Below are 12219 nucleotides of genomic sequence, written 5' to 3' on the forward strand. Positions count from 1 at the left end.
CGCACTCCTCCAGCCGCGCTGGGGCCGGGTAGCGGCTGGAGTGCCGCGATTACATCAAAGCACAGCGGGCAGGGCAGGGCAAACCCTTAAAAATAACCGGAGCAGGAATCTGTGTGCGCTTGGGCTCACCGGCACAAAGCTCACAAAGGTAGGGCTGACTGCACTGAGACAAGAAATGTTTATTTGGAGTGGCTACAACCAGCAGGACGGAACAAAAAAAGCACTTTTTCCTCAGATTTCACACTGCTCCCTGGCCCAGGTACACAACTCCGTTCACTTTGCTCACAGAACAGAAACAGTTCAAAGGACAAGGGTTATAGACCTAATTCTGTTATTTTCTATTCTATAAATCCCCCTAGCCTAAAAGAAGCATTTAAATGATTTCTTGGAGAAAAGAAGCTTGTTTATCAGCTGGGGATGTGAAGATCACACCCCTCTCCTCTGGGTGATGGCACCCACACAACACATTCCCAAAATGTACCCAAAGTAACCATCCCACCTTGCTAGTGCTCAGCCAAATACATTTGGTATTTGAAAAAGATAAAGCCAAGTAGGTTTGTTTCTTTTTTTTTTTAACAAAAGCTCCTCGAGACACCTAAAAAAAAAAACCCTCTTAATGCAGAGTTACGTATTTTTGCATACTAAATTTCCTGTGTTCAGCTTTGTGCGCCGTGAAGCTGCATGGTTATTTTCAAATCTGTGGAGAACGCTGCTGTCCTTTAGGAGTTCTTCTGCGGGATTTTGATTGTCACCTAGAGATTAAAAAAAAAAAAAAAGAAAAAAAAAGAAAGAGGAAAAAGTTACAAGTTGTTTTTCTTTTCTTTTCAGGGGTATTCACTGGAATGGTGAGAGGAAAAAAATAACAGTGTGTGCCAGTCAGGGGCAGGTTTGGAGACTGGGAAGGCTCAAGGTTTGGGTCCCAGCCCACAGCAAGGGCACGGGGACACTGTGGGGCTGCAGCAGAGGGTGGCAGGGCTCTGGGGACAGCCACACTCACGTTTTTCACCTCCACATACGCCTCCAGGCCGTACTCCCCCAGCTCCCTGCCATTGCCAGAGGCCTTGTAGCCCCCAAAGGGAGCCTGGGCGCCAAACACGTCGTAGCAGTTTATCCTGGAAGGGGAAAAGGGGAAAAGGGGGGGTGAAAGGGAAAGCTGAGCTGCCCTGGGGGGGATCCTGAGGGAATCTGTGCATCCCCAGGACAGGAGGGGTCAGGCAGGACAGGGATCCACCCACAGCTCTCAGGAGCCAGGAGCCAGGAGCCAGGCTGCCCCCTCAGCTGGCACTGCCAGGGCTCCCTCCCTCCCTCCCTCCCTCCCAGCAGGAATTCCTTCCCAGCATCCCACCCAGCCCTGCTCTCTGCCAGTGGGAGCCATTCCCTGTGTCCTGTCCTGTCCCTCATCCCTTGTCCCCAGTCCCTGTCCCTCATCCCTTGTCCCCAGTCCCTGTCCCTCATCCCTTGTCCCCAGTCCCTCCCCAGCTCTCCAGGAGCCCCTTTAGGCCCTGCAAGGGGATTTAAGGTCTCCTTGGAGCCTTGTCCAGGTGAACACCCCCACATAACCATTCTCATAGGAGAGATGGACCAGCCTAAATAAATAAATACCTATTAAAAAAAACAAATATCTAAAAATCTATAAAATATCTATGTAAAAATCTATAAAATATCTATGTAAAAATCTATAAAATATCTAAATAAAAAATCTATAAAATATATATGTAAAAATCTATAAAATATCTATATTTAAAAATCTATTAAATATCTATATAAAAATTATAAAAATTTATATAACAATCTATCCAAAACTAGTAAAAAATCTATAAAGCATCTATTTAAAATCTATAACATCTATTGAAAAATCTATTGAAAAATCTATAAATATCGATAAACATAAATATCTATACATATTTATAAAAATAAATATCTATAAAATATCTATTTAAATCTATTAAAATATATATAAATACCTATAAAAACCAAATACCTATAAAAACCAAATACCTATAAAAACCAAATACCAGTTAAAATAAATATCTGTTAAAATTAAATACCTATAAAAATAAATACTTATAAAACCAAATACCTATAAAAACCCAAATACCTATAAAAAACAAATACCTATAAAAATAAATATTGTTAAAATTAAATACCTATAAAAACCAAATACCTATAAAAATAAATACCCAAATTTAACCTCGTTCCCACTACACCTGACATTCTGCCATGACCCCGAGCAAAGCCCAGGTAAACCTGACCCAAAGAGAGCCCCGGGCTGCCCGGGGTGCCCGGGGTGCCAGGCTCACCAGACCGTGCCCGCCCGCAGGCTCTGCGACACGAAGTTGGCCTTGTCCAGGTCCCGGGTGAACACGGCGGCGGCCAGGCCGTACTTGGAGTCGTTGGCTCTCTCGATCACCTCCTCGATGGTTCTGAACTTGAGGATCTGCATCACCGGCCCGAAGATCTGCAAAAGGCCAGCAGGGGGACACGGCAACGGGGGCTGCAGGGCTGAGGCACACGGGGGGAGGAGTTCTGGGTCTGGGTGAGTTAGTCTGGGTCTGGGTGAGTTAGTCTGGGTCTGAGCTGAGTTAGTCTGGGTCTGAGCTGAGTTAGTCTGGGTCTGGGTGAGTTAGTCTGGGTCTGGGTGAGTTAGTCTGGGTCTGGGTGAGTTAGTCTGGGTCTGGGTGAGTTAGTCTGGGTCTGGGTGAGTTAGTCTGGGTCTGGGTGAGTTAGTCTGGGTCTGGGTGAGTTAGTCTGGGTCTGGGTGAGTTAGTCTGGGTCTGGGTGAGTTAGTCTGGGTCTGGGTGAGTTAGTCTGGGTCTGGGTGAGTTAGTCTGGGTCTGAGCTGAGTTAGTCTGGGTCTGAGCTGAGTTAGTCTGGGTCTGAGCTGAGTTAGTCTGGGTCTGAGCTGAGTTAGTCTGGGTCTGAGCTGAGTTAGTCTGGGTCTGAGCTGAGTTAGTCTGGGTCTGAGCTGAGTTAGTCTGGGTCTGAGCTGAGTTAGTCTGGGTCTGAGTGAGTTAGTCTGGGTCTGAGTGAGTTACTCTAGCTCTGAGTGAGTTACTCTAGCTCTGAGTGAGTTACTCTAGCTCTGAGTTACTCTAGGTCTGAGATAGAACCTGGGGCTTTTGCACCAAGAGGGGGAAAAGTGCCACAGTCTTGGTTTCAAAGACAAGTGTTTGCTGAGGAAGGCAGGAGCTTCTTTTTGGAGTGGAAAATGTCAGCTTTTCTGAATTATTTTAATTTTGAAATTAAGGGGCTTTCAGGCAAAGATATGAGGACAGGAATAACAGGTTTTTTACTAGTGTGTATAAATAAGGAGAAAAAAGCCCTATAACTTCATAGGAAATTAAATAATAATAAAACCCCCCTATAACTTCATAGGGAAATGAAATAATAATAAAAAAGCCCTACAACTTCATAGGAAAATTAAAATAAATAGTAATTTCAAAAACCTATCTCAATAGGAAAATTAAAATAAATAATAATAAACCCTCTATAGCTTAATAGGAAAATTAAAATGAATAATAATAAAAATCCCTGTAACATAATAGGAAAATTAATATAAATAATGATTTTTTAAACCCTATAAAACTTAATAGGAAAACTAAAATAAAATGCAGTAGTACAAAAACACTGACAGGGTCAGAATATAACCTGAGGTTATATTCTCATATATATTCTCTCTCCTTGTCATTCAGAGTGATTAAATGGTAATTTCAGTCCTCCTGAAGTGACAGATGCAGTTCTGTTAAAGTAGTAATCTTATAAAATGATGTCGTTTTCTTCTAGAAGTTTAGTAGTAATATAGATAAATTTAGTCTTCCTCTAGAAATCTGATTTAAAAAGCTGAAAAGCTAAAAAAAATTGAGATTTAAAATACTAATTAAGAATGCTTAGCTCCTCCCACTAAGTAAAACATTTCACAAATAAAATGATGTAACTTTATCAATCGTGCAATAAAACTCAACAGCTCATTAACAAACCTACCCCCTAAAATAAATAATTAACAAAAAAACCAAAACCCACTGCTGCACTTAGTTTTAAGAGCTATTAACCAAACAGATGGTGTTATTTGCATGTCCCAGTGCAGCCTGGCGGAGCTGCAGCACTCACCTCCTCCCTGGCGATGGTCATGCTGTCCTGCACGTCCCCAAACACCGTGGGCTGGATGAAGAAGCCCCTGTCTGCAGCGGGGCTGCCACCACACAGCAGCTTGGCTCCCTCCCTCTGGCCCGTGCTGATGTAGCCCAGGATCTTCTTGAACTGCTCCTCATCCACCTGAGAGGCAGCAGGGACACAGGTCAGCTCCCCCTGGGAACGGGTTCCCCTCCAGCCCTGCCTCACTGCAGCAGGCTGCCAAGCAATCTCCAAAGGGAATGGTCATTTGGAAATGGCAGCAGCACGTTTTGGAGCTGTCCCAATGGTTAATTAACCCCTCCCTCCTGCACCAGTGATAATGGGCTCAGTTCAAACTGGGTTAATCAATAGGGCCAAGGATAGTCCCACTCTAATCCACACAGGGACTCGAGACTGGGACAATTCCACGAGATAACAGCTCAGGGCAGTTCCTGCTCCCACCTGAGGGCCCTGCTCGGTTTTGAAGTCAAAGGGGTTTCCAACCACCCTGGCCTTGGCCTTCTCCACACTCCTCTCCACAAACTCGTTGTAAATGTCCTCCTGCACGTAGGTCCTGGAGCCAGCACAGCAGCACTGCCCTTGGTTGAAGAACAGGGCAAAGTGGGCTTGATCCACAGCCCAGTCCACTAGGAAGAGGAGAGAAAACAAATAAGCAAACAAACCCAACCAGACCTGTGATTTTTTAGCACAATTATCACAGAGACTGCTGGGGATACAAAGTCCTTTCAGCTGATAGCAATTGCTATGGGTTGGAGGGCAGGAGTTGCAGATTTCATTCTTTATTAAAGCACCCCAGACTACAGAAAAATATCTAATCTGAGGCAGGTTACAGTCCTCATTGGAAATTATCAGGTGTTGAGGATAAATTTTCTCCCTTAACTGCCACATAAAAGCACGTGTTGGCTCATCAAGGCCAAAAATGAGTTTATATGCAAGGGATGAGGGAAGCAGGACTTCATAGGAGAAGAAAAGAGTGGTGTGCTCCAAGAGAAATGGAAACAAAACTGGAGCAAGGGCTGGAGGAAGGTACTGAAACAATTAATTTTTTTTTGTTGATAACAGAACTACCCAGCTCTGGGAAAAGAAGTGGGAGTGGAGAATTGCTTATTCACAAATGCAGCAGCTGCAGCAGGAGGCACAGAATGGTGGTGTCAGGGCTGGAGCCTCACACAGGAGAACTTCCCTTCCTTTTCCTTTCCCCTCCAGCTCTGGAAGAAGCCAAGATCAAACATTGCCCAGCAGCTACTCACTGTCTGCATCAGACATGATGATGTTTGGGCTCTTCCCCCCAAGCTCCAGGGTCACCCTCTTGAGGTTACTCTCTGCTGCAGCCTTTTGGATCAGGTGTCCAACCTGCAGGGAGAGCAGAGCAGGTGTTGGGATTAACTCCCACATCAGCAAGAGGGCTCTGGGTTTACATCTCAGTCAGCATTTAATGTTAATCCTCATTGTCAGGGCTTTGAGTGCCCAGAGTTTCACCTCCAATAAGAAACAGGTCAGGGGAAACAATAGGAAATATTCTAAAGAAAGAAATCAGAACAAAAGAGTCTTACCTAATGCAAATACACATCTCACACCCTGGAATGAGCTTTGCATGAGGTGGAGAAGGCAAAGCACCTCCAGTGTTTCACCCAGCCACGAGATATTCCTGTCCAGGGCTGAGGGTGCTCCCTTACCTCGGTGGAGCCGGTGAAGGCCACTTTGTCAACGTCCATGTGGGAGGAGATGGCAGCTCCTGCCGTGGGCCCGTAGCCAGGGATGATGTTCACCACGCCCGGGGGGAATCCAGCCTGGCAGTGCCCAGCAGGACACAGCAAAGTTATTCCTTTTACAACCTTTCACTCCTTTCCTGTGTTTGTGATACTCAGGAGAGCTCCCACAGCAGCTCCTTTACTCCTTTGATTTCTCCTTTGATTTCCCAGGGCTTCATTTTAATGCTGTTTGGAATAACCAGGACAATTCCTCTTCCCACCCCACATCCCCAGCACAAGTTGAGGTGTGTATGCACACAGAAATACAGATAAATGTTCACTTTCTGATCACCCTGAAGTCCATTATCTAATCAAACCTCAGAGTCCTTCCCTTACATCATCTGCACATGCATTTATATGAACAAGGGAGTTTTTTTGATAAATCAACCCAGCTTTCCTGCAGACAGCCCTCCCTGCTCCTGTCTCCAGCAGTGATGGAATCCTGGCCTTGTCCTCACCTCTTTGATCAGACTGGCCACGTAGAGAGCACTCAGAGGGGTTTGCTCTGCCACTTTCATCACAACCACGTTCCCAGTGGCCAGGGCAGGCCCCAGTTTCCATGCTTGCATCAACAGTGGGAAGTTCCACTGAAAAACAAAGAGAGATTTGCTGGTGTGAACTTGAAAGTTTCTGATTAGTCAGTAATGAACCAGTGAGCTCAACTCAAATCAGCACTTAGGGAAGAATCTTGGATTTTTCCTCATCACACAAAATTTTGGGGTTAATTCTAGGCTGCAGTTTAAACTTAATTGTGGTTCTGAGTCCGGTAATGGACTTAAACCCCTTAGGGTTTTTTTAATCAGTAGATACAAAGTAAACCTCACTCAGCCCTTGAAATCAACAGGCAGATCTGCACTCCCGGGGTGAAGTGCAAGGCCAGCTTTGCTCACCCCTGGGAGGAAGCAGTGGTTGGCAACAGAGGGGAACTTGCAGCACAACACTGAATTCTTGCAGCCCTGCAGGAACTGCTGCTACATTTTACTCACAGGGATGATCTGCCCACAGACTCCCACGGGCTCGTGTCTTGTGTAGCAGAAGAAGTCTCCGTCTAACGGGATGGTTTTGCCATGGAATTTATCGGACCAGCCTGCAAAGTATCTGGAAACAGTAACAGTTTGGTCACTGGAATTAAAATAACAAGTCTGCTGCCAACAGAAAATAAAAGAGGCTTCTTCTGTTTCAGTCATCTCGGACACAACGCAGGGCAGGTTTGGGATTTCTTTAAATCCCAAACAGGTGATTTAAAGAATGGACAGTAAATAGAAATATTTGTGTCTCCCATTGCAATTTCTATGCTGTAACAGATGACCACCACTTGTGTGACTTGGGGAACTCCGTGGAATTACAGCAAAAACTAAACCCAAAGTGTCTGATATGAAACCATCAGTCAGACCCAGACCCCACAGTGCCTGATTTGGAGGTAGCTGAACCTGCAGAGACACACCATGGGCCAGCTGTGGCCTCCAAACCCACCTGAGACATTTGACCACCATGTCCAAATCCACCAGGTAGGAGATGGCGTAGGGCTTGCCATTATCCAGGGTTTCCAGGGCCTGCAAAGACAGCAGAGTTTCCTGAGGAGCCGGGGGGAACTCACGTGCACAGCCCTGAGTCAGTTCTCAGCTTGCAGCCTGGATCTGTCCTGCACCTTGGCCTTTCGCTCTCAGCTTGCCAAAAGTGCCTCCCCTCCCTCTGGGAGTGTGTCCAGGTGTGAGCTGGGGGTGAAGCAGAGGACACAGCCCCCGGGGATCCCAGCCCAGCAGAGGACACAGCCCCCGGGGATCCCAGCCCAGCAGAGGACACAGCCCCGGGGATCCCAGCCCAGCAGAGGACACAGCCCCCGGGGATCCCAGCCCAGCAGAGGACACAGCCCCCGGGGATCCCGGCCCCCGGGGATCCCGGCCCAGCAGAGGACACAGCCCCGGGGATCCCGGCCCCCGGGGATCCCGGCCCAGGAGAGGACACAGCCCCGGGGATCCCGGCCCCCGGGGACCCCGCCCCGCACTCACGGCCAGGTAGGCGCGGTCCCGCTCGATCAGGTCAGCCAGGCGGTTCAGCAGCTTCCCGCGGTGAGATGCATCCATCCTCCTCCAGGGAGAGCCCAGCTGGAACGCTGCCTTGGCTGCCTTCACTGCCTTGTCCACATCTGCCTGCGGGGGAGCCCAGGCAAAGGGTGAGGAAGGATTAACCAGCCCCCCTCCCTCTCTGGAAACAACAAAAGCTCTCCCTGCTGTGCGGGAGAAAACAGCCCGCAGCCAGGCAGCACAAGAGCTGCTCCTGCCAGGCTCCTGGGGGGAGAACCTGCAGCCTTGGCAGCTGCCCTGCTGCACGGCACTCCTCAGTCCCAGGGGAGCACAGGGGTGCAGCCCTGGGCCACTTGCCCCACTTCCCCCCCCAGGCTGCAGCCGTGAGGAGGGAGCAGCAGCAATGGCAGAGGAGCAGATGGGTGCAACAGCTGTGCAGCCACAACCTCTGCCTGTGCTCACCCTCTGTTATTTCAGCTACACAGAGAGCAAATATCATCAGGTTATTTCTGCAATGTCACCTGCTGGGTTAATATTTGCATCCTAGAATGAGGCATGGAAAAAGCTCTGGGAGTCTACTTTTGGGACTTTTTCAGAATACAGTCCAAAGGAGTTTTCTTCCTTGATCAGCTGTCTCTGCTCCATGATTTTGTCCTGACAGGGCATTTGCTGGTTCCTACCTGGTTCTCTGTCCTGGCTTGCTGCAATGGTCTCGCCAGGACAAGCCAGGTTGCCACAGAGAAGCAAACAACAAAGGGTTTCCCTCACTCACTCCTCCCTTAGGGAACACACACAGGTTTCCACACTGTAGAAAAAACCCCAAATTGCTGAGAAACACCACCTCAGCTCTGCCACAGACTCCCAGGAGGGCCTTGCAAAAGGCAGGTGATGATTACATGACTTTATTCCCTGCCATTTCTCTTTTTTTAAGCAGTAGTCAAGGAAGGACACAAGCAGCACTTGACATGGTATTTACACAGATCAGACACTGCTGCAGACACGGAGCTGCCCAGGTGGGACTTGGGGTGGTGCCTCCCTCTGCAGCCCCCCTGGAGAACAAACCCATCTCACCCCAGCAACATTTACCTTATCGCCCTCAGCCACCTGGCAGATGACTTCTCCCGTGGCTGGGTTGATGGTGGGGAAGGTTTTCTTGCTGACTGCATCGTGCCATTCGTTATTTATGAAAATCTGCAAGGAAAAAGCCAAGCAGGGTGAGCCTTCGAGCCAGATCCCAGGGAAATCAGGGGGAGCTTTGCTTCTTTGATGGCATCTGAGGAGCCTGGTTAATTAAAAGAGCTTAACTTGACTTGTGTGGGCTCCAAACCTGCAGCAATATGAGGGAGATACTTTAGCCTAAAAGCACACAACACAGCCTCAAGTGAATAAAAGAATTCACAGCTCAGCAAACAGCACGTGAGTTGGAAGAGCTTCCCATCTTGGTGGGTCCTTGCAAAAGCTGGAAGCCTGGCTGGAGCTGTGCAGGAACACTGGGGAGCTCAGGAAGAGTGGGAAACTGCTTTAGGCACAGACGCTACAGTGAGCTGATTTTGTCCAGAGCACCAGAGCTTTTACAGCATTTCTTACGAGTCTTAAGGGTGTTTTCCAATCTAAATGATTCTGTTATTCCCCAGATTAACCAGTTTTAGGCTTCCCATGCACCAGAACCAGGTGCTAACAGCAGCTTTTTACCAACTCTTTCTTTCTAAGGGTATTTTTTTTTTCAGGTCTGTGGCAAGAGAACGGGAGTGCAAAGATCGTGGTGCTCGCCAGGAACTTGCAGAACGCCCAGACAACCACCAAGAGCCTGGGCACAGCCAGCGGGGAAGGAGTGCCCGGGTGCCCTGGAACGCTGCCTTGCAGCAGCACCTCGCACAGGTGATCCCACAGGATTCTCCTGGGACAAGGCTCCAGTCTGTGCAGATAACCGGCCAAGCACCTTCCCTTCCCTGGTGCCCTTCCGCAGAGTTTTCTCCTTGCGTTGTTCGCAGCGATGCGGGATTGCCGAGCCAGCCGAGAGCAAGGGGCAGAGCCCGGTGCGCGCCCTGTGCCCCGCACCCAGGGTTGTTCCTCTTTCCCACGGCTTTGGGCCCAAATCCCCGCTGCTCCGGGCTCACCCGGGCTGGCCCGGCCCCGCACGGAGCTCGATCGCGGACGCGGAAGCCCCGAACCCCCCGGCCCGGCTGGCCGGGCTCCCGGCGCGGCCATACCTTGTTGTAGGCGATGTCGGGGCGCGGGTTGGGCGCCGGGATGGGGGAGGCGGCAGCGGCCGAGAAGGGAGCCCGGAGCAGGGCCGGGCAGAGCCGGGAGCCGCGCACCACCGCCCGCAGCATGCTGAGCTCAGCTGGGCCGGGCCGGGCCCCGCCAGCCGGGACAGCCCCGCTCGTCCGCGCCCCGCCCCGGCACCGCCCGGCACGGCTCGGCACCGCTCGGCACCGCCCACCTCGGCCCGCCTGGGCACGGCGCGAGCGGAGCCAGCTCGGCGTCCTTGGCTCGTGTGGAATAGGCTCGGTCCGAGCAGCACGGTTCGGCTCGGCTCGGCTCGGCCCAGCTCAGCACGGCCCCGCTCGGATCAGCTTGGTGTGGCTCGGCTGGGCTCGGCACAGCTCAGCACCGTTCGGGTCGGTTCAGCTCCGTTCGGTTCAAATCAGGCTTGGTTTGGTGCACAGGGGCTGCCTCATCGTGTCCGGCATTGTCCCTGTCCTGGTCCCTGTCCTTGTCCCTGTCCCTGTCCTGTCTCTGCCATGTCCCGGCCCATACCCGGGGAACTTTGTGCCTAATTGCAGGCAACAACTAGGAGAAAAAAGGGAAAAAACAAAAAGACCCAGAAACCTCTCAGTTGAGCTGGTTACTTTTGCGGGAAGGTGAAGAGGGGGAATTTGGGGACCTGCACTCCCGGTTCCACGGATGTGCCACCATTACCGTGCACCCAGGCACCCAAAAAACCCTCCCGTGTGTGGGGGCACTGGAGCAAAGCCAGGGAAGTGCTTTCACAACTGCGAGTTTCTCGGTGAATGCAAATGAGAGGCTTTGTGAAATCGCTCCCGACAATGGCTAAAGGCCTTTTCCTCTGGTTTGTTTTAGATGCCTTGTGCAACTGCAGCGTGTCCAAGTGCAGATTCACATGCAGGGAGCAGAGGTGTGCTCGGGTATCATCAACATCACCAAGGAAGCCACAGACCAAAAATACAGAGAGGTTTTTAACCTCTGGGAGAAAACGACCTGTGGTGTTACCCTGTATGAGAGACTCAGTGAGGAGTCTGTGAAGGGGGACGGGGATGCCTCTGGTTTATTAAAGGAGACAGAAAAATTGTAGAATATGTGAGTTCAGGAATAGTTTCACCCGCTGTCCTGAATGAGCCAGGTCGCTGAAAGTCTTGCTGGAGGTTCCAGCATTTGCACTTTCCAGGCATTTCTCTCCTGTTCAGGGAGTGTCAGCCTGGTTGTGCAGGGAGGAGCAGCTCAGCCCAGAGAGGGCAAAGCCCCATCCCAGGTTATCCAGCAGGACATGGATTAAGCTGAGCATTTCCCTGATCAGCTGAAAAGAAATCCTCTTGTGCTGGGTCTCAGCCTCCCTCACCCTTGTCCCTTGCAGGGTGCTGGATTCCCGGGCGGTGGCTCCTGGGCAGCCCTTCACAAAGTGGCACTCACAAGGACCTCTTGTTCCGACGTGTTCTGCTCCTGTCACAGCCCTGCGCGTGTCGAACCGCCCGTGGGGGATGCCAGACCTGTTCTCCCTGCAGAGATGTGCCCCTGTGTCCCGAGGGAGCGGCTCAAGGTGTCCCCAGGGCACGTCACAGAGCTGAGCTCCAGCTCGGGGCTCTCCGAGTGTCCTTCTGTGCGATCCCGGCATGGACAACCACGGCACCGAGCACTGGTGCGTGTTAAATAAAGCCTGTGGCTCTCTCGAGCAGCCCCTTCCCTCCCCTCAGCGTGGCGGCAGATCCAGCAGCACCAAAACCCCCACGGCTGTCCCCTGAGCCTGCCCGAAGGAGGCGGGAGGGGCAGGAGTCAGGTGCCTGCAGGGAAACCATCCCAAATATCTGGGCTGGGCAGAGACAGGCTCAGCTCCCTCCCCCTTCCACAGCAGAGCCAAACGCCCGAGGCTGAGGTGGAATTTCACCCTGGAGCTTGGGAGAATCCAAGGCTCGGGTTACCGGCTTCCCTTCAGCCTCTTGGTCCTTGTGCTGAGAGGCAGCACGGCCCCCGGGGCTCTGCAGCACCCTCGTGCCCCTGAGGGCTGCCAGGTGGTGCCAGCCTGGGCAGCTGGGCTGGGAGCTGCACCACGCTGGAGGAGCAGGAGAACCCAAAAA

The 12219-nt window shown here is 51.0% G+C and overlaps 1 protein-coding gene and 1 long non-coding RNA gene across 2 annotated transcripts; one reads left to right on the top strand and one right to left on the bottom strand.

Moving 5' to 3' along the window:
• Positions 1–159: 159 nt before the first annotated feature.
• ALDH2 (aldehyde dehydrogenase 2 family member) lies at positions 160–10318 on the bottom strand. The gene is made up of 13 exons (XM_064392370.1): positions 10117–10318; positions 8993–9097; positions 7892–8032; positions 7356–7435; positions 6869–6980; positions 6341–6469; positions 5808–5921; positions 5382–5484; positions 4573–4757; positions 4108–4272; positions 2301–2458; positions 998–1112; positions 160–752 (listed from the first exon to the last, which is right to left on the bottom strand). The coding sequence occupies exons 1-13, from the start codon at positions 10237–10239 to the stop codon at positions 720–722; spliced, it is 1563 nt and encodes a 520-aa protein (XP_064248440.1). The 5' UTR covers positions 10240–10318; the 3' UTR covers positions 160–719.
• Positions 9093–11652, top strand: LOC135282535 (uncharacterized). Its single transcript, XR_010348658.1, has 3 exons — positions 9093–9445; positions 9634–9784; positions 10991–11652. It is a non-coding gene; the product is annotated as an uncharacterized LOC135282535 (long non-coding RNA).
• Positions 11653–12219: the final 567 nt, after the last annotated feature.

The sequence above is a fragment of the Passer domesticus genome, chromosome 17 (genome assembly GCF_036417665.1).
Source record: "Passer domesticus isolate bPasDom1 chromosome 17, bPasDom1.hap1, whole genome shotgun sequence".
Classification (NCBI taxonomy): domain Eukaryota; kingdom Metazoa; phylum Chordata; class Aves; order Passeriformes; family Passeridae; genus Passer; species Passer domesticus.

Excerpts from the sequence above, each read along its gene's own strand:
- ALDH2 (XM_064392370.1), bottom strand. The coding sequence starts at position 10,239 with ATGCTGCGGGCGGTGGTGCGCGGCTCCCGGCTCTGCCCGGCCCTGCTC. Across the intron at positions 9,098-10,116 it reads CCGACATCGCCTACAACAAG|ATTTTCATAAATAACGAATG; the intron begins GTATGGCCGCGC and ends TTTTCCTTGCAG. Across the intron at positions 6,981-7,355 it reads ATGGTGGTCAAATGTCTCAG|ATACTTTGCAGGCTGGTCCG; the intron begins GTGGGTTTGGAG and ends TACTGTTTCCAG.